The sequence below is a fragment of the Ammodytes marinus genome (assembly GCF_949987685.1).
Source record: "Ammodytes marinus genome assembly, chromosome: 20".
Lineage (NCBI taxonomy): Eukaryota > Metazoa > Chordata > Actinopteri > Uranoscopiformes > Ammodytidae > Ammodytes > Ammodytes marinus.
Genome location: NC_137224.1, coordinates 19643076 through 19665824, shown reverse-complemented (window position 1 = coordinate 19665824; position 22749 = coordinate 19643076). Strand labels below are relative to the sequence as shown.

The following is a 22749-nucleotide window of genomic DNA, read 5'->3' as shown; positions in this document are numbered from 1 at the left end:
ATCACGACATGGTCATGTGACGGTAGGAATAGAAACTGGATGCACGCACACACACACGCATACACGCGCACACACAGACTAAATACGATATACACCCACAGCGCTTCTGAATGTCACTTTCAGAGGAGGACAGATAAGCAGGAGACGGGTGCTGTCAATGGAAGAGAAGCGGAAAGTATTCTCATGAGCGTCGAGGTCTCCACAACTACTCTGTGAATTTGCTCTGAGCTTCACGCCATGCAATTTCGTGGGGAGGAAAAAAAAATCTCCAAGGAGCATGTCTGAATGGCACACAACACTTTCAGAAGTAAAAAGTACAAACAAACTACACCCTATACGGTATCAGCCAGTTTTTTCTTCTCCTAAAAGAAAATGAATGCAAGACTTGAAGTGCTTGAATACCAGTGTGAACTGTGTGTGTTGTGTTATATTTCCATTGTAGCTTTTTGGCTTGGTTTCTTTACAGAGAGGTAAACAGCAGGGGTGTAGCCATGTAACGGATGTCCAAAGCCAAACTTGCTGGTTGCATAATAAGCTGCAGTCTTGGCAATCCAATTCCCTATAACAGGCGGACTGCGGGCTAACGTGCTGTCTCTGGAGCAAGAAACGCTCTTAGCTTCACATATGGAGATTCTAAACACTAAACACATTCTCCCAGGTTGCAACTTTAAACAGGAGCATCATCCTGAGCGCTGGTTTGAACCTGTGGTACACTTGAATTAAATGAGAGCGGACAGTGATGGTACACGCTGGCAACTAAACAAGGACACCGCCTCCCACACCGGACCACGGCCAGGCTGAAAGAGCTGTTTGTTCAATGGTGCGCACACACACACACAGGGTCCAGGGAAATGCATAAAACATCACAGTCCATTCAGGAATGCTCATAAAAGTATACTCCACAATGTCTCTTTGTCATGATTAAAAGTGCACAACACATACCGTATATTGCATAATATGTGAAGACAACATACCAAGACTGGTTAATAATTCACTCTGAAGTTTCTGATGAATTAATCAGAGCAGCTTTGGCGCTGATCTCTCCCTCTCTTTGTCCCTTTGTTTGCAGAGTGTTGAGGGCAAATTGAAGTTGTGCAATTTTCTCTGATTTGATTACTTTTCACAACTCTTTTATTATGTCACTTTAATCAAAATCATCAAAAATCAATCGAGTCCCAAGTGCAATTGTTGCAAATTCAATATAAACAAAAGCCTGGTATCTAGGGAAGCATCAATTGTTGATTTGACTCCTTGTTTTTATCCCTTCCCTGCTTCCCTGTGTCAGTGTCATGCAGTTTAGGTAAGCATTTGAGTGAAGGCTTATAGATAGCGTTATTGTTATTGAGTTAAGCTGATTGGCTGAATATGTTCCATTACAAGTCCGATCCTGTCAGGGAGTGAGACCATCCCGAATGCCCACTATCAAACACTAGTTCTTGGCCGGGAGCTGTTGCCAGGCAACTAACTGAGATTCCAGGAAATTGGTACCCAGAGTCAAGAAATAGTTTTGCACATCACCCCTCTATGGAGAAAATGCAAATTGTCGTATTCATACTTCACAATTCAGTTTTTTCTACAGATTGAAAAAGCTAAATGCAGCATATTGATGAGTGAGCTGCCGGAACCGATGGACAGAGCCACACTAGCGTCTGTCCTTTGGGTAAGTGGCTGTAGACTGACACATATGACAGCTTTATCTAAAAGGAAACAAGCAGGTTGCTTTGTGCATTCAAGACTCATCAAATGCTGCGCTCACATCCTCACTAATTGTGGGATCAACAGAGGCTGAGGCTCAGAGTATAATGCCAACAATGGAATTGATGACATAGTCAGAATAAGTGACCCTAGTCTATTCTACTGTGGCCATATTTAATCTCTTGCGGGGACCAATTACCTTCAGAATGTAAGCCTCTCAATGGTTTCCCGGTCAACCAATTTTAATGTGGAGAAGGCTCTGCATATGCAGGCAGGAAAGACACACAACCTGCTGAAAAATCTTAATAGGTTTGATAAAAGAGAGTGAGAAAAAGAATAGACACAAGGCGGAAGCTATTTCAGTCAGCAGGAGAGGACACAGCGGTACAAGTGGATCAATGAGATAAGTTGTTATCGAGGGAGGAGGGGAAAACAGAAGCTGTGTAAAACGTGAATGAATTGCGACCGGTGAGAGAACCTGACATTTGTGACTCTGGGGTGTGTGACCGTAACGTGGCTTTGATGTGATCATTCTGTCCCCTTTCCATCTAAAGCTATAAAACCAGCAGGGGATCTGAAAAGAGCTACATGGGAAACATTTAGCCTGTATGCCCGGCCAGCCCCCCTGACAAATCAGCTGCTTATGAGCTGTCACGGGCAGTGTGTGTGTGTGTGTGGGTGCGTGTGTGTGTGTGTGTGTGTGTGTGTGTGTGTGTGTCATCATCTGTATTGTGAGGTTACGCATCTGGCCCGTCTAGCCTAAAGCGGTTGGAGGTGGAGACACAGACAGGGGAGAGTCTCATGAGCTCATTAACGAGACGGAGCGACACAGACGCACACATGAGTCAAGAGGGCAAAGACTCGATGCGGCCGAGGCCACTGTCAGGGGTCAACTGACAGGAGGCAATCTCCTTTAAATGAAATGATTCCATAATAGGGATCAAGATAACAGTATTTACATAATTGCCACTTACAAAGTGATGGATTAAGGTGTGCTGTTTACAAGCACCGCAGTCAACAATGAAAATGAAGGCGTCTGTTCCATATCTGTAGTCTCTTGCGGGGGGACGGAAAAAAATCTGAAGGAAGCCCATTTTTCAATTTTCTGAAATGTGTCAAACTAAATCAAATTAGTTTCTTAATGAAGACATTTTATTCTGAGGGGAACACATACGTCGTTTGGCTCCATGTTTTTTTTTCAAAGTCCTGAATGAATTCTGAAGATAAATGAGCACGGCGCCTCTCAACTACCCAATTTCAAACTCACACTTAGCATAACTTCAGTTAGCAGTTGAACATATTTAAAACAATTATTACAAAGCTTCTTTTCTCTCAAAAATGCAAATCGCATTTTTCCATATAATTTCGCTACGCTGTTCAATGTTATATTGAGGAAACATCTCGTCAGTACCAACCTATACATGTATTTATATGTACATTTTGAGAAGTAACACTTCTTAAAAAAAGCTATAAGGGCCAACACGCGCACGCGCACGCACACACACACACACACACACACACACACACACACACACACACACACACACACACACACACACACACACACACACACACACACACACACACACACACACACACACACACACACACACACACACACACACACACACACACACACACTTTAATGTTGTCTCTTAACACCTTATCCAGACCTTCACGCTCGTCCCATGATTATTTTTTAGTACATTTGTGTTTTCTATTTTCTTTCTGTACATAGGCTGTGCATTTTATATATCCGTTGTATGTTTGTCTAAGTGAGTCACGCTTGTATATTTGTTATGTTTTCCTTTATTCCTGTTGAGGGCCTCTTGGACCAGATCAATATTGTAAATAAGAAACTGTTCTTAATGTTTTATCTGGAAAAATAAAGGTTAAATAAAAAATTAAATCAAATTTTGGAATACAAAAAAAAAACGTTATTCGTTCGATGAATAAGTTTGTCAAGTGGCCAACTCCTTTTCTTTCATAGTGAATCTCTCAAGTGCACATGTGATAAATGAGAGAAAATGTATTCTTTGATTCAAGTGGCAGGTCTAACACTCACAGCCTGGATGTGAAAAACCGACGTGTGGAGCAGCTAATTAAATCCAGCAGGAATTACCCATGCTAGTTTATCATTCAGATCATAGAACTGACTCAACTGATCATCTCCTTCATTGCAAGACATGCACCATGTATTACCAATCTGTAACACATGACGGTAATGTCGTTTTTCGAACAGAATACATGGTACGAAAATACCAAAGAGATATGCAGTGGTGTTGTATAGCAGCTCCCCATTGGTCCTGTATGTACTAGGCAACATTTCATTGGAACGTTCTGTAGATTATAAATATAAAATCAGGCAGAACATAGAGTTAATAAGCAATGGTGAACTTAAAGCAAAAGTTCATCGAAGAATAATCCCTTCATTGCAATATAAAATATAACTTTATGAGAAGGGGTAAGCCACTATTCACTTTAAGATTCAAAAAGGGTTCCAGACTGGACATAGGTTGAGGACATAGGCAGGAGATTAGCTTACACCAATCATAGGGCACGATTGTGCTGGCTGCCTATAAAGTCAGTCAAGTGTCATAGATAATTTAACAAAAGTGTGTGTGTGTGTGTGTGTGTGTAGGTAGGTAGGTAGCTATTACATGTGATCAGTATGAGTATGAAGTTTCCCTATGATTTCCAATGCTTTATTAAGTCCAAAGCAGAAGCAGATGCTCTTTGACAACTGCAGCTGCGTTTCCCTCTGTGGGTTGTCACTTCTTTTGGGGGAAGTGTGGATAAGTGTTTGCCTGTGATGATGAAACTGAGGAAGTCCTTGTAAGACAGTTAGTAAAGGGAGCGTGTGCACACACAGTTTCCCCACGCTACCTGATCTCCACTGATATTCTCCTCACCACAGCGGAGCAGATATTCAACTGCACTGTTAGAAAAGGCTTGTCAAGGTCTCTCTATCTCTTACATCACACCGAGTCACCCGTTCCTAACATTAACATTTCTCCTTCATTAGCCACACATACTAGAGTGACAGGCCCTCTGTGTGTGTGTGTGTGTGTGTGTGTGTGTGTGTGTGTGTGTGTGTGTGTGTGTGTGTGTGTGTGTGTGTGTGTGTGTGTGTGTGTGTGTGTGTGTGCGTGTGTGTGTGTCTGTGTGCATGTGTGTGTGTGTGTGTGTGTGTGTGTGTGGGGACGACTGGGTACGTTTTTGCATCAAAGTCAGCTTTGGATCTGCAAAACGCTGTCGCCAAAGTGTCCCTTTGTAATGGATGAAAGCAGGGAAGAGGCGGAAAAGACAGTTAGCAGCAAAGGCAGAGATGAAAAACAATAGAGAAAGCCATGAACAGAGATGGAATCAGAAGACACAGAAGGACTGGGGGAAAAAAATAAGATGCCACGCAGCAACACTGTTCATCAGCACAGCTTTTTGTCCTAGTCCTCGATTACATATTTTGAGAGCTGGCAAATGAGGCTGGGAGTAAATACATTAATTATCATAAAATGTTTTGTTATATATCTTTTTTAGACATCTCCTAATTTCCGGAGGTTGCAGCAGGAGAGGGATCCCGATCAAATTGTAGCCAGTTCTTGACTGTTAACCGACTGCTTTTTTCCTTTCACTTTATTTACACCAGTCGTATACGCTCCATTTAAGTCTATTGAAAATGTCACCATTCCTGTTGAAGTAAAATATATATGTTTGTCCCTGTATCTCTACAGTATAATAGCACTGATCTCCACTTCACCTGACCATTCATTCCTGCAGCAGACAATCAGAGAGCATTTAAATGACAGGGTACTGTAACTGTGCCAGGCAGGCAAGAAATAAGACAGGAATATACAAAATACACTCTCCATTTGTAGAGAATAACTTCTGAGGTAGGAAAACATAGTTGTACACAGTCAGTCACAACCCTCCAGCACACAGCGACTCTTTATGTACAAAGCTCTGCTTTATGTAAAATTGGTGTTGTTTTGCATGTACAAGCGCATTAAGAAGAGATGCACACACACACACACACACACACACACACACACACACACACACACACACACACACACACACACACACACACACACACACACACACACACACACACACACACACACACACACACACACACACACACACACACACACACACACACACACACACACACACACACACACACACACACACACACACACGTATTTAAGCTGCAAATCCCTCCACCTGCTCACTAATTCCATTTCAGTTTGGCCCGAAGGCCTGGAGTTCTGTTTTTCGTTGGCAAGTTTCTCCCACAAAACTTCTGTTGCCGGAGCGGCTCATTTTAGAACATTTGAAGAAATGATTGTATTTAATTAATATTTACAGCTTGAAGGACTTCTTAATATCCGCTAGTGTATGGTGTATTAAGACTCTCTTCCACTGAGCCCATACTTGGCAGAAAGTTGCACGGCTGTAGTGTGCATGGCTGACGTTTGATTAAGCTAAAAACAAAAACCGTCCTTTACAATTAGTATAACCACGATCTAGCTTATATGAGACATTACAAAACATAGAAGTATAATGTATGTTTAAGGTCAAACGTTTACAGGTTATTTTCACCAGATTTTCAGCATTCAAGCTGCTGTGTCCATTGTGATAGCATTTCATGACGTTCCAATAATCAAAAACAAATGTCATGAGCCATGTGGGTCTCGCAAGTGACTTTTGGGAAAGCAGTCCTGTTTAATTAAAGATGGGACAAGAAACAAGAGACTTCGAGATAGTAAATAATTGTAGGTTTAAGCGTGAGATACAGTACCTGTTAAGATTTTACATGAAGTGTAAGTAACGGGGTTGAGTTTGTGCTGGTCTGTCCAGGAGCATGTGGTGTTCCTGCTTTAAGACACGTTTGGGAGGGGGACAATGGCGGGGCTGCCTTCACTGCAGTGATGGCCCACTTCCTGGAGATGTCGAAAAAGCAATTATTCCACAGAAACCAGCAGGGTAATGGGGCTTTCAGAGAGCTTCCCAGGACACAATGATACCGACTGGCTAGGCCTTTGATAGACATGATAGACACCGCAGCATGATCCCACACGGTCACCGCAGTTTCGCACAAAGACGCACACACACACCGCTTGAGCTCTTCTCATGTTATCAGCCCCTTCCACATAGGCTTTCAGTTGTGAAAAGCGCAGCGTTTTTGAAGGTGGGGAGTGAGACCACAGCTTTTGGACGAGGCGACGTCCAATCCAACCAAGACAGAGATCATCGGGGTCTGCCAAAGGTCTAAGGGGGCACACAGAGGAGGACTGTATGGGAGTTCTCCTAGTAACCAGAGAAGTAAAGGAAGAGTGTGTGTGTGTGTGTGTGTGTGTGTGTGTGTGTGTGCTTTTGCGTGAGACGAAGAACAAAAAGAGGAGTGAAGGAGAAGGGAACTAGTGGTCTGATTGCACTGCTCCACAGGGTTTACCTCTCTTAACAGGCTGATATAAAATGTCAATGCCTGATATAAATGTTTATGATACCCGGTGAAAGTCATGTGGAATTTTATCTTTCCTACCCTCCCATGAGTGGCCAGCCATTGTCCAATCAAAGTTTTGCAACCATAACTATAAACAACAAGCCTGCCAAGCTTTGGATTTCTCCACATGTACAAACTATTGTATATGGGAAGTAACAAGAGCTATAGATTGTATTAAAACAGTCTAGATGGTGGTGTCTTTTGAGCCTTTACCAAAACAATGGTAAATGGACTTGACTTATAACGCTTTTTAGACAATTTTCTCAGCCCCAAAGCGCTTTACATTTCTTACCACATTCACCCATTCATATACACACTCATACACCGATGGCAGTAGCTGCCATGCAAGGCGCCCTCTGAACCATTGGGAGCAATGTGGGGTTCAGTGTCTTGCCCAGGGACACTTCGACATGTGGCGGGTAGGCGGGGGATCGAACCTCCGACCCTGCACTCCTGAGCTGACCTTCCTACCCACTTCACCACTGCAGCCCAAAACCCCTGTAAATCAAATGTGGAAGACGTGCTCTAACATAAACTTCAAATGAGTGAACATACGTGTCAGGCTAACGAGGTCATTAGTTTACCTAGTGTCATAAGCTAATCCAGTGTTCAGCATTTCATTAACAACATGTTGTGACATTCAAGCTTCTGTTACGAAAGGCAAATCAATCAAATGTGTCCATGATTATCAACAGTAGGCCCAAGTTTAAAACTATTCTATACGTAGTGCTACTATGCTTAGGCCGAGAGAAGGGTGACGGACACAGTCAAAGAGGAAGGCCCAATGGTCAGTCACACAGACAGTTTCATGGGTCCTTTTAGCTCACCTTGTTCCCTATGGCTTTCTTGGGTGGGAAGTTGAAGGTGTCCACTTGTGGGAACTGGCTCCTCAGGTGGTTGTGGAGCTCCCTGAACTCAGTGTAACGCCTGTACACATTCCACTCGTTGTCCAGGATGCGGATGTAGACCTGAGGAGAAGTAAAGACGCATCATCAGCGACACATCCTGATTTGACCAAATCTGTCAAAGTCTGAAAATCACTAACTAAATGCCATGCTGCAGAGACATATAGTAACTCCAGTAAAGCAGCATACAGGCTTTCCCTTCTTATGAGAGCTCAGCTATGAGATATCCGAAAAAGATTTTAGCTCATTAAGCTCTTGCATTGCCTTACAATACAAATGATATCCTTCTGTCTATAGGCTTAGCTGTGCTTCCCCCATTTCCACACACACCATTAGCTAATGTATTGAGACTCACAAAAGATAGAGGGAGCAGATAGGGGAAAAAAGAAGATAAGGAGGGAGAAAAGAGCGGGAGATGGGTCCCATCGTCAAGGTAGACACAACGGGACACACTCCAAAGTACCATCCACGGCTGCTGAAAGAAAGGAGAATCTTAAGGCACCAGTGTACTTCAACCGCAGTGCTTGTCAGTGCTCAAACAGCATCTGATGCCCCTTGCCCCCCAATACCTTTCTGACATTAAGCATTGGGGAGGCTGGGGATGACCAGTAGATGCTGAGATATTTCCCTTGATAAAAAAACAACTTTGGCCTGCTAGACTAATAGTCAACACAGAGACTTACCTAAAAACAAGTGACTTGTCAACATGTTATGATTGGTATTAGATAAATAAAGGTATTGACGACAACCAACTATGAGAGCTAAACAGTCCAGGAACTTTTACAACATTTTGTGTTCCTGTCTACCTCAAAGGCATTTTAATGGACACGGCAAGTGGATAATGCCAGGTTTTCTCTCCCTCTTTTTTCAGTGTGCGTGATAGTGTGAGGCCCATAGGTTACATGGCAAACGTGGGAAACTGTGACACTTTGGACAGCCATTACGAGGAGACTGACAGCCCAAGCCTTGTCGGCGGCTGGAACTGTCTAGCTGTTAATATTTCAGCATCAGTGACAGACACGTCTAGACAACTAATGTGATGAAAAGATATCGGAGAATGACACTTCGCCAGAGTCCAATGAATTATCTAAAAGCATGTAGCATCGGAAGTGGGAGTGGAGAAATGATACCGTGATGTTTATGTTTATTTTTATACCTTCATCCATTATCACATGCTCCATCTACGGTGTTATCAGAGAATAGCATGAACAAGCCCATTAAAGACTGAAATAACTGGAAGACCAATCAAGGGAGGTGCCTACAGGGGAGGGGGAACAGGTGATCTATGGGAACTGTAGTTTTGCTTGCTCATAAGGCCGACTTACCCACAGTCAGCGGTCACAGCAGCATCATTCATGACAAACAGCTTATTGAGCCAATTAATGTATTGACAATACTTATCCTCCTATAGTCATAACTCAGTTGAATCTGAACATGAAGACATGAGAACCGTCTTTTCATTTATTGATCTACACTTCCGCATACCGAATAAACCTCCATAAACGCTCTTAGAATAAAATCCTCCCTACCGCTCCGGAACATAGTATACCCTAGAAAGTGTTCCTCGTTATCAAAACTTATCCAGTGATAGTACTCTGTGCATCCATGGTTATACAAAGGGACCTCTAAAAGCTACATCTGCTTACTTTAAGTGGTAGGGTGCATGGTGACCGTCACTGAAAAACCCCTGATGTACATTAACCTGTCTTTTAGAAAACAGCTGCACTAAAAGGAAAGATCTGATTGCGGTAAATGACAGTGGTGGCTGACAAGATGGGAGCAGACAACGCCGCTAATGGACTGTATACCTGTTATCTCAGCACTTTATGGCTGACCTACAGAACAACGTCAAAGTTTTTACCAACTTCTCATATGCACGCTCAGAGAACTGATGTGCTTGTGTGTGTGTGTGTGTGTGTGTGTGTGTGTGTGTGTGTGTGTGTGTGTGTGTGTGTGTTATGCCTTCCTCTAGCTTGCTCAACAGCAGGCTAAACTGGGACATAATGAATGTCTTTCTGAAAGCTTCTATGATATTATTTGTGAGTTCTCTATAGCACATTGATGCTAGTACTGAGGTTAAAACCAAATTCAATGTCTGGCATTTTCTACTTTTGATAAACAAAATGGAAGAAAAATCATGACTTTGCTATCTATACAGGCAAATCTCACCTAATTCCCAACCTTAGCCTGGACTTGACACAACTGTTAAATGTATGTGCATGTTACATGCAAAATAAGCAAAATAATGCATTTCAATCACCATCATCATTTCTACATGTGCACATCTGCATGCTGCACACTTCCTCATTGTGAAAACAGGCCATGTCCAAGTGAAAGTGAAGAGCAATTACTATAGCATTAAGCTGAGTGCTAAACATTATTTCATATTGTAATCAATACACTATTAATCAACTGAGGACAGCCACGGTCTGTGCTTATTTTGTGTTCTGCCCAAGCCCTTAAAAAGCATGACATATATACATCTTTGGTACATTTCCCGACAAATGAATGCACTTCAATCCAATTTCACTTCTAATATGTGACACAATCATTCCAGTGAATGTGTGTGACATCATGTCCTGGAGGAAAATGCATCTTGAGCCAAAAATGAACAAACTATCCTCTATCATAATTCTCCGTAATCCGCAACGAACATGCTTTATAGCCCGCTTCAATTATACACCATGGCAACGTGTCTTTATAGTGCGTCCGAATACACACTTGGTGCTGCATTAGCAAAAGACGTGACGACAGAAAACGGCTTCATGGTGTTTGCGGTTTTCACAGATATCAAATGGCTCCGCACATATGGCAGTATTAGCACAGCGAGCTTAATCCACTTTTACACCGTCTCATTGGCATACTTATTTATGGCAACACATTAGCCTCTGTGCACAGCTATACCAGCTACCAGCTCCCTCCCCTTCTCACTCATCACAAATAGTCTTTCATTATCTCCCAGAAAAATCTTGGCGACATTCAAACGGCTGCCTCCTTGAACATGCGATATCGCCAAAGAAAGGCGTATTCAAACAAGGACAGGGACAGGGACACAATCCTATGGTGTAGGTATTTGAATGCGTTATTAAAATAACTGAGAAAGCTTCATAATATGCTTGATGGAAATGTTAACTCAATGACTCAAAATAAAAAAGGAAAGCCCACCCTTGTTTTTCTGAAGCATCAGCAATTTATGATGTTTAGTTATTTATTTCTTAAAAAAGCTGCTGTAATTCACTTCTCTGATATACTGACTTTTCCCACAGAATTGACTTCAGGTGCAACGTCAATGCATTTGGCTTCAGGTCGATACAGTATGGGCCGCTCCTTAGTATTCTTAACACTATATGTCAAATATACATTCCATCTTGGTCTATTGAGACTAACGTGGATGCAGGAAGCTGTCACTCATATCATGATAAAGGACATAGTTGTTAAAAAAGGAGTGTAGAGAGGAACTGTCTACATTGTTGGTTGATTGTTGACATTCCCAAATAAAAATCTATTTCTATCGTCACCAGAATGATGTCTGCATCGGAGCAGTTATCCACAGGAAAGAGAGACAATTAACCCAGAAATACCTGGTACTGTTAAAATGTATAGATGCTAACTGTAACAGTGGGCATCATGCATCATTATCCTAATTGTAAATCCCTCTTTCACATGTTCTATACCGGAGCTGAGCATGAGTACAGTATAGTACGCCTGCGCTGAACACCCAACACACCACCACTGAAGTGACACATTGAAAAGAGAAGGAAAAAGCTTCAATGCGTTCGTATGGGGCGACTGAAAGGCGGTCTGAGTACACAACTTGAACAATGGAAATAGAAGCATATCTGGTGCGTCAGACACGCATGAGATGGAAGGCTGACAAATGTAGCAGAGATTGTGAATTCACAGGACGCTCTTACCTGCTGTGAAATTCAAAGTGATAAATGCCACCTGTTTGTGAGCAGGCCAAATTAGGAGAGGAAAAAAACTAAATGAATGAATGAAGCAGTGTGAGTGATTGTGTTAGGGGACCCGAAACCATTCCAAAATATTAATCACACAGCTGCCAATGACACGCCATCAGCGCAACGCAGGAATAGTCTGACATGAAGTTAGATGCCGGAAAAGATACAGCCGAAGCAAAACAGTTGGTCCATTAACTAAATGACAGATAGATAGAGATAGATGAGAGAATATTCTCATATTAGGACGTGACAATGGAGGATGTTTCCCTGGACAGTGACCTGCATGAAGGCCTTAAAGGAATACTTCACCCATACGGAACCAGCGTTCTTTCATTATACAATTGCTACTATAACATAATGAATGAGGTTTTTCTTCCCTCAGTCTTCCCTTGACCCAGCTGTCCTGTTAATTATAACCCTACATGTTGCCACGTGTGCCGTGTGTGTCAGACTGGGGAACATTTAGGGATAGACAGTGAGACCATAACACACTCTTTCTGCCTTTTCTCAGGCTAGGATGAACCGATTTCTAAAGTTTTTGCACATTTATACTACATAGGATCTAAAAGTTCAATACACCTTCATATTTCACCGGTGAAGTAGGTCTTTAAGGCAATGGTCTGAGTGGGATTTAAACTACTGAACTGTAGCCTATAATGTGGAATGCCTACAAGTATACCGATACAATCTGATGATGATGAGAACATGTCTGACTTTGTGGGCCAACTTCTTTTCTACTAGCGTTTTCTATATCACATTTCAATTCCAAACTGTAACACAAAATGTTCCAAAAGAGGCATGTTGGACTGTCATCCCTTTCCCAGCTAGCCCCTTAAAATAGATTTGAACTCTGCATGTTATCCTCTTAAACTCTAGCGTCCCCCAATTGGGGGACTTAGTGATCACTCTCGCAGCAAAAGGCATACAACACTTCCATAACAATGTAGAAATAGTCATACTGCACATCAAATTAAACATGAGAAACTCAGCTACAAGCACATACAAGTCATTTTTACACACACCAAACACAACTCAAACACCAAGCATATTAATGATCAAATATCAAAATCCGAATAGCGTCAGAAAGTCAACCCTCTCTCCACATTTCCATTGCTACCGCTCCGATACTTCATTGTATAATGAAAAACTCGGTGAATTAGCGGCCAAAGAATACAAAGGTAAACAATCACTTACTTACTTACTCTTACCTTTGCGATATTTTGATGAAAAGTTGTACTTTAGAGCAAAAAACTCCTGTTATAGTAAATCCAACATGTCCCCTTTCGTTTCCAACCATTTCCAAGTGAATCTGACTTATTTTTTACTTTCAAGGAGTCTCGTTGGTTCAGCATGTAACAGAGAAGGTTTCCCGCGGGTTCCATTTTGCTTTCTTACTGCTAGCCAATCATGTGTCTGGCACACATTTTCGATACCTCCCCTAAAATCTATTGGCTCTTACGGTTAAAACAAGGTGTCAATCATCCAAAACGACCAATCACTGGCTGAGTTATTCGTCTGCGTATCCATCTTAGGCTACATGCTTTAGTAGCAATAATTACGCACAGGACGCAGAGCGCACGGTGTGAGACGGTTACTGAGTTTGTTGTTATTTTTTGGTCATTTATCATCAAAAATGGCAGAACATCGTCGAAACAAGTGCAGTACGGATAAGTTGATAGAAATGATATTTGCTGAGAATGCTGAGGACTCCAGCTCAGACGACAGAGACCTCGGCAGCGACAGTGACTACATGGCGCCATTTGAAAGGTACAATTCAATTCATTAGTTACTAGAGAGACATCTCAAAGAGATGTTCATATATACCAGTATATAATATCAGATAAATGCGTGTGTGTGCCGGCCTGTGTGTGTGGTGTGTGTGAGAGAGAGAGGGAGAGAGAGAGAGAGAGAGAGAGAGAGAGGGAGGGAGGGAGGGAGTGTGTTTTTTATGTTATGTTTACTTCCAAGATTGTTATTATCACACATCTATTGTGATAGCTTTTGTGAATATATTGTGAATGTATTGCACTTTCAAAATAAGGCCACTAAATAATATTTGTTTCCTTTCACAATTGGTGTTGCAGTGATGAGCAGCTTCATCTTCCCAGACAGAGCCATTGCCTTCTCAGATGCAGCTAGGAAGTTGGTGTTTGCTGAAGGCTCAGCAGCTACTCCACCCCTTGCCTCTACCCCCACGCATGCCAATCTACTATGACTCGCAAATTCGCAAGCATTGCAAGTGGTGCCTCAATGCTGGGATCCCGAGGGTGAAGACATCCATGTATTGCAGGAAATGTCAGGTACCACTGTCTCACTGCAAAAAAGAACTGTTTCCAGCTCTGGCACGACAACAAGTAGAGAGGAAAAGGAGACTCAGGAGGGGCTGTTTTTAGTTTGGACTTATTGTTGATATATTGTTTTTATTTGGACTTCACAGTCAGTGTAAATAGTTTTGTGTGATTTATTTTTTTACAGTTTGTTTATTATTGTTGATAAATAAATATGTTTCATTTTGATTCAAACTTCAGTTGCTTTTTATGGTTCTTTGAAAATTGCATGTTCGTTATGAAAAAAAGAAAAAAAAAGTCAAAAACTCTTGAAAATGTATGTGATAATCACAGATAATGACATACAAGTGAAAAATATAGTTCAGTACATCAACAACTTCAAATGGCACAGCTAGTGCCAAAGTGTGCCAAAATGACCATTTTGGAGAGTCCGTCTGACTAGTCTGTACTAAAACCTCTGTAATTCTGCTCTGCTTCACTTTATGAGGATCAAACTTTGCAGGGATAATGGTAACACCTTGTGCTATGCTTAGATGTAGAGTTTTAGCCCCATCAGCATCATTTCAAAGAGATATTCATTGAAATAGTGTGATTTTGTTTAGGCGGAAATTAAATCAGTCATTTATGCTTGTGTGCAAACTTAATTGACTGAGCCAGTGACATAAATACTGATACTTACACATCTGAACACATTTCACAAGTGTTCCCTTCATAATGACACCACAATTATTCAAATAGACCTTGTAGATGCAGAGATATACTCTATTCATTTTGGGCATGTCATTTTCGAGCAGAAACCTAAAAAATAGAATAGAGCTTAAGAGGATTTATCCTAAATCGATTTTTTTTTCTCAAATAGAACTTTGATCACATAAGCTGGTAAGAACTGCTATTTGTTCTCTGTTACGAGGATATCAATGCTGGGCTTTTTTCAGGCGCTCGCGTGGAGGAGTTGGGACTAATTCCTATAGATCAGTGGTGACATTTAAGACGGAACATCATTGAGCGAGAACAGGATCCTGACTTTTAACCTGAGGCTTAATATATCATGCACGTACAAACCATACAGACTAGAAGATACAGAGGAAATACAATGGGCAACAGACGGCAAGACCATTCTTAAAGAGAGAACACAATGGCGTATGTTTCGACCCTCCGAGTCAAATGACAGTATTCAAATAACATACGCTTGGATAGCGGCTTGATAGAAAAAGCCTTGCTCTTTGTTTGCCTAACATGCCTAGGGTGTCAAAAAAGCTAAAGCGTGTGCATTAATGAATGAATGAATGAATTAATTTAGGTCTTAAGTTGGGAGCAGTCGTGAGCCACAGCTGAGAATTGTAGAAAGTGCAGACGATAATCATGTCTCCCCCCGTGCTGTATACCTCTGAGAAGAACCTGGTCTGTTATCCTATCCGGACACAGACACAAGATGTCTGACGTCTTCGTTGACCAATCTACCATATCGACAAGGTGACTGGTGTGAAATGAAGTAATCAGAAGAAAAAAAAATTGTGCACAGATCAAAAAAAATAAAAATAAAAATAAAAAAAGAATCAAAATACACCTGTTCCAACATGCACTGGCTGACTTTTTTAAAGAAATGTAGCACTTGATGGAGGTGTTGATAAAACACACACACACGCGCACGCACGCACGCACACACACACACACACACACACAGAAAAGCATGACACAGGCATGGAGAGACAATGCCAAACAAAGAGAGAGGGTGATTACTCCCTTTACTGCTGTGTGGATGTTTATTTTAAAGCTGGGCTGCAACCTACAGAATTAGACGCTCTGAGTAGAAGATCCAGTGGCAGTGCATGACGAAGAGACAGGAAGTGTGTGTGTGTGTGGGGGGGGGGGGTGTTGTTAGAAGAGTGAAGAAGAGGAGGAGGAAGAGGAAGTGAAGACAGTCAAGACAAGGGGCTGACTATACAGTAGCTGAACCTCTAAAGTAAAAGAAGAATAGACTGTGTTGTGCCCGGAAAGGAAGAGAAGGAGAAAATGGAAGCATGGAGGGAAAATAAGCTTAGCATTCTTTTGATGAATGTGTTTGCTTAATCACACGAACGATGAACAATTTGTTGAAATACTGAGTCCACAAAGAAGTCAACGTCTAGCATCATTATTTCAGGGAGCTTGATGAAGCAGCGGTTGGCACGTGAGAAAAACTATTTCCAAACACGACTGTTCTGTTCCGCTAATTGGATCCGAATGAAGGCTTCAAAACGAAAAGACAGTCACCTTTGTTGTGGTCCTCGTTGGCCCTCCATCTCCCCTCCAGGGACGGTACTAAAAGGTTTTTATGAGGTTTAGGAAAGAAGGAATTCTACTCATATGTGATTCACCAATTACCGTACCCTCGAATTGAACTCCTATAGAAAGAAAAATGCTACTTGGAAGAAAAAAATATATATGGGAAAAATAAGGAGTTACATCTATGTGCTCTCAACCGAACAAAGGATAGTAGCAAACCAATTTACAGTATATGGTACGCTATTTAACAAGCCATCTCCTGTATATTGTTCCACACATTGTACTGCCTAGCCCAGCTTCCCCCAAACTCCCTGTAAGAAACAACTCTTGAATGTGAAAGGGAATTACAGTAAAAAATATTCTGTTTTCTATTTAACCAGATGAATTGAAGAAAATGTCAAACCACACCTGCTAGGGATCCACATATAGTACACATTTCTGCTTGTCGTATCGTATTTGATTTAGTTACAAACACTGACAACACATACAGGGCATATTAAACTGAAAGCATTCATCGTCAATTATCATCATGCAACTTCATTCTGGCAATAAGCAATATTATTATTTGAGTAATGGATTAACCAACTCAACTTTGAGAAAGACTAATCCTCTATGGCCTCTCTGGCTACCTTCTAAAACATGAAGAAATCTCTAGGATTAATACACAGCCTAGGCTCTGTTAACCAGCATGAGGGCCTCCATTTTTAACATACCCTTATAGCCCGTTTATAAAGCCTAGGCTGTTAATTGACAGTGGGGTTTTTTTTCCCACAAACACACAGTACGTATAGATAACGTATCATGAGGAGATGTTCACTGATTTGGTCATCAAGCATTCTCCAGAATCACTGACTCAACCTTTGATTTGAAAGTATTTTTTTGGCAACTTTGGGCCATCAGAAACAAGCCCTGAACACAACAGTGTAGTATTATCACCGTATGACTTGATATTGTGAACCTGTTAGCAAACATTCGCCTATTTACACATCCAGCGGATATGGAGCAACATTATCATTAGTTTGTGTTTCATGCCCCCTGATGAATGATAAGTCCAATGTACAAGTAACCTTTAGCTCGGTTTCGGTCTCCACCAACTTCAGAACTGGTAAATGCTACACTTGGTTCACCAGTTGGTTGCTAACAGCATATGTTTGGTGCTTGGCGGTTACTGTGCAGCGGATCTTTAGACCTTCCTTGCTGGACAGCTGCCTGTGTAATCCAGTGACCCACATTTGCAGCAGTGTTTTTCCGAGATGATAAATCACTGCAAGGTAAGTTTAAGTAGTTTAATTAAGGAAAATTGTTGGTGTTGTTGTTGTGCATATTCGTAGAGTAAAAATGAAACATCCCAAAATGTCCAGCGGCACTTCTAATATGAACACTTCATGACGCCGCATTCCAAAGTAGGGAGATATACAGTATGGTTGGTGACGTCTGAAAACACACTCAAGGAACCAAACATCAGGGGAAGTTAATCGCTCAATTAGCGTGCTGTACAACAATCCAATCCTACCCATGTTTGGCTTTGAACGGAACATTGAAAAAGAAAAAAAAAAACTGCTCTCCTCTCTGTTCCTTTCTACAGAACTGTCACCAATACACCAGACACTGTGAGCTTCATCACTTAAGTCCTCCGCACAAGTTCTTTAAGACCGGCGGGTGGTATACAGATATGAGCGCTTAACGTTTTAAGATGGAGGCTTTGGAGAAAAAAAACTGTCTGACTGTCTCCCCAGCGGGAAGGAAAACAGGGAAAGGAGCCGCAGTTTTCTTATCTCCCATCTTCTCATCACAATGGCCTCCCTGTGTTCTGTTCTCTTCATCTCGCACTCCCTTCTCCTTGTCAACTCCCTCCCTCCGTCTCCTCTTTGTGTGTGGCCTTCCTTAAAAAAACACTTGACGGCAGGATACTCTTTCCCTCTCTCTCTTTCAAGTGAATGAGTGAGCCACTGACAAGTCCTGAAAATTGGCTTTCGGCGTAGTAAGGAAGCCAGTGGGCAAATTACGTGGGAGGGGGGGGGGGGGGGAGGTTGGCGGGGGAGTGGAGGATGTAGAGCAGAGTAGACCTGAATAAGTGGGAGAGGCGGACAATTAGGGAGACAAACAGAATGGGTAAAGATGAGTGTAGAGTAAGAAGGGAGAGGGAGTATGGAGAGCAGAGCAGGGGAAGGAGGGTTGGGTGAGGGAGGCTGACAAATGATGTTCTAGTCCCAAGATCTAATCAGATGTCGGATTTGAAGTTTTCATTGGAGGGCAGTACACTGTGACACATTAGGCCTCAGCCTCAGGTCTGACAGCTGGGTGCTCCTCCTCAGGAGTCTGGGCGGCTGTGGCGAAGCGGGTAATATAAGGTGGTTGTCCACTGGAGTGCAGAGTCGGTGGCTCGATCCCCCGTCTCCCTGACACATGTCAAAGTGTCCCTGAATGACACTGAACCCTAAATTGCTCCCGATTGTTAGCTTGCACCCTGTGTGGTAGCTGCTGCTATCAGTGTATGAATGTGTGTGTGATTGGGTGGGTGTGTGCAACACAATGTAGAGCGCTTTGGGGTCTGTGAAAAAACAGGGGAAAGCTCTATATAAGTGGAGTCCATTTACCATGCAGCCCAGAGTTTCTTTGCTGAATCCCGATGATGTGGAGACAAAGAAGTTGTTCACGCACGGGGCAAAAAGACGCAGCAAAATGGAAACAATGCAGCACTTGACACCTAAACTTTTCTTTGTTAAAACCATATTTCTTATTTATCTTGCTTGTTATATCACACAGAGGTCATAAAGTTCAAGTGTGTGGAATTCATATTGCTTTTTATTCAGAACAGAAAAATTGAATATAATATTCATACATTCACTTGATGTTGCGGAAAGACTTTGAGGCAGTGGTGGTGGATGATGGCATCTTTAGTAACAAGCTTCTTGTCCGCGAAGGGCATGGTGGCTTTTGTACATTTTCTGAACGAGGGAGGGGTATGCAAGGGAGTGTTGTAACCTAGAATTACATCACTAAACTCCGCTATCAAACACTGTTTAAGTATTGGTATCGACAAATACCTCAAAGATCCGGGACTGCTTAGGCTCCATTAAAGAGGTGGGGTTCTTTGAAGGTTGGTTGTATTGCATTACAAGTGTTGCTCTTAATGTCTCCTCCTCCTCATGTTAAGCCCAAACGTTTAAGTAAGCCTAGTTTTGGCTCGATGGTGTTTTGTGGCCCCAATGGAGCCTTCAGGGCAGCCCTGCCTCGAAGGACCGATTCCGTACCATTACGCGCCCCACACACATCCTGCGTCTACCTCTGGAGCGCGTCGCCTTACCTTACTGCTGCCTCTCTCGGACTTTTCTCGGACACACATGCAACGTCTCAGCAGCTGCTGCTGCAGCGCTGCTTCTAAAAGCCCTATCTTTCTACATAGAGTTTTCATAGATAATTCCCATTAAAAATGAAGTTATTTCATGTCATCTATGATGCATATGATTTATATTGAGTCTGGACAGTAATCCGTGCGCCCCATTGCCATTTTTTTTCTTTTTTTTTTGCCATATTTTCGCTTGTTGGAAGTTTTATTTTGAAGGGGACACACCAGGAAATGGTGAAATTACAGCGAAAGCTGCCAGTATGAAGTCAATATGACTCTCAACAGAGTATTTCAAAAATCACTTTACTGATTTATACGGGAGAGAGAGAGGGGGGTGTGGTCGGGGAAGAAGAAGGCCGTAGACACAGAGAGCAACGGAAAACTGTTGCGCTCATCATGATCTTTTTTATTTCTTCACTATATTGGATCTCTATATGTGTCATTTATCCAAAAATGAAATGCCAGAACTAATTGAAAATTAGGTTTTAAATCCCTCGGATTTTGATTGCACAATTAAATCGTGAAATAAAGGGATTATTCGCGTATACGACTGAGGGATGTTTTATTTTGAAATAAACACACCGGGTAAACGTGTAACTAGAGTGAATGCTGCTGGTATGACTGTCAACAGAGTATTTCTCTATCAGTTAAAGCACAGAGACGCGAGAGAGACGCGCTGCTCTCAGAAAAAAATAGGCGAGCCTCCTGAGGTGAAGGGGAGCGGCGCTGCAGACGTGCCTCCGACGCGCCTCAGCAGTGCGTCTGAGGTTGGATGTGTGCTCGCTCTACGTTGATTTCACAGTCTGTTACCAAAAGTCAGACGCAGACGCGAGGTAGACGCGCAGTAGAGGTAGGATGTGTGTGGGGCGCGTTACCCTTGTAGGCTCCATTGGTGGGACAACACACCAAACACCCCAGTTTAGAGCCATTGCCCCAACTAGGGTTGCTGGACGGGTCCCGGGATTTCGGGATTCCCGTGAAATGAGTCAGTCCGGGAGTACCGGAAATTGGCCGCGGGACCCGTCCTCCCGTTTTTTTTTTTTTTTTTCGTTTTTTTTGAGGGGGGATATATTTTTAAATATTATTTAGACAGGCAGGCATACGAAATACCAGCGCCTCTACAATACTGAAAGTGCTGTGTCCGAGGAAGAGTCTGATGATACCCAAGAATATGCGTATCAGCCAGAGCCAAGCGAGCAGACGATGACCCAGAGCCTTACTGCACATCTGCAGCAGGCAGTCATTAGCCTCGTTAGAGATGTCGCCGTCTTGCTCAGACCTGCGCAATTATGACGCTCGGCTTGCTGAGCGCACAGCAGTTGCATTTTTGTTGTGCGCTCAGCAAGACGGGCTTCATAGTTGCGCAGGTCTGAGCAAGACGGCTCCAAGTCGAACGAGGCTAATGACTGCATGCAATGTCCCGAGCCAGACCAGAAGTATGGGAATGACCTCCACAAAATAATTTCAAACGAGTTTGCGCTCTTCGAGGCAACCAAAGAGCGACCCAAACACCTGCAGCAGCTCTACTCTGCACTTTCCACCATACAGCCGACGTCCGTGGAAGAAAGAGCGTTCTCGGTGTCAGTTTGTGACAAAGCTCAGAAACAGGCTGAGCATGTTTCTTGAAGTCACACTTCATGAAAATAAAAGAAAGGAAAGCTGGAAAGTAATCTTGCTTAGCGTGTCAGTTTGAATAGGCTGTTAGTTCTGTCATGTCTTATTTCACACGTTAAGAGCAATCGGTAGTGCATTTTTTGTTATTTGCCTATCCTTTGGAAAATATTCAATTTAAACTGATTTCGTTCATAGAAATAAAAATAGATTGTTTGAAATACATTTGTTCGCCAAACACCGTTTTTTGGCCATGTTTTGATATTGAACCTCTGTGAAACATTTTTCGTATTTTCTTCATAAAAACACCGTTTTCAATAGGCCTATTTAACTTCTGGAAAATATTTTGCCTAATTTGAATGGCTTTTCTTCATGTTATTTAAGTAGAAATAAAACGTGATGTAATATAGCCTTGTTCTGCTGCATTTATTTATCTATTGGCATTGATTTAGTCCCATTAAAGTAGTATTAAAGGGCAATAATGGTTTCAACGGGAAATCCCGTGAGGAGCTCTGAAATCCCGGGATTTGAAAAGGGGCCATTTCGGGAAATTTCAGCAACCCTAGCCCCAACCTCCCAAATGTACAACGGCTCTAGAATACAAGTGCCGACTTCAGTGGTTAAAATGGAACTGTAATGTAAATGACACTGATGGCGTAGATGATGTGGTGCCCGCTATACAGTGTTTAGCAGTTAAAATCAGCCTCCGTTCCTTCTCCCTCCGGGGATGTTTAATCTATGACTGATGGAAGTAAGACCAAGACAACCATCCTAATGATCATCATAATCATTGTAAAACATTCATCATTACCATCATCAACATTAATAGTTATCTTCCTCTGTCACCAACCAGCCATTATCATAACCATAATCACTTGCATTCATGTCCGCACACACTGTACGTGCACGGCCCAAACACACACACAAACACACAAGCGCATGAACATAACCAGCATTAAAATCAGAGCATTCATCTGTCTCTGAAAGCAACACCGGCACTCTCAGAGAGGAACACACACACAAAGTTCAAATGAATACATATGGATGTCTTATCGCATCTGCATAGTCAGAGCAGCCCCCCATCATCACTCGGTATAAGCCTCTGGCTAATCAGAGCGACTCACACTGAGCTGGGGACTTGGTGTGTGAGGCTAACCGTTACCACAGGCTT

At 42.4% G+C, this 22749-nt stretch overlaps 1 protein-coding gene across 1 annotated transcript in view; it reads right to left on the bottom strand.

Moving 5' to 3' along the window:
• snx29 (sorting nexin 29) overlaps nt 1–22749 on the bottom strand; it is a gene marked incomplete at its 3' end in the record, with an annotated part of 124807 nt that overhangs the window by 6844 nt on the left and 95214 nt on the right. The window contains exon 19 of the mRNA XM_080048996.1: nt 8029–8169. Within this exon, the coding sequence (XP_079905122.1) occupies nt 8029–8169 (141 nt within the window). The remainder of the gene's footprint in view (nt 1–8028; nt 8170–22749) is intronic.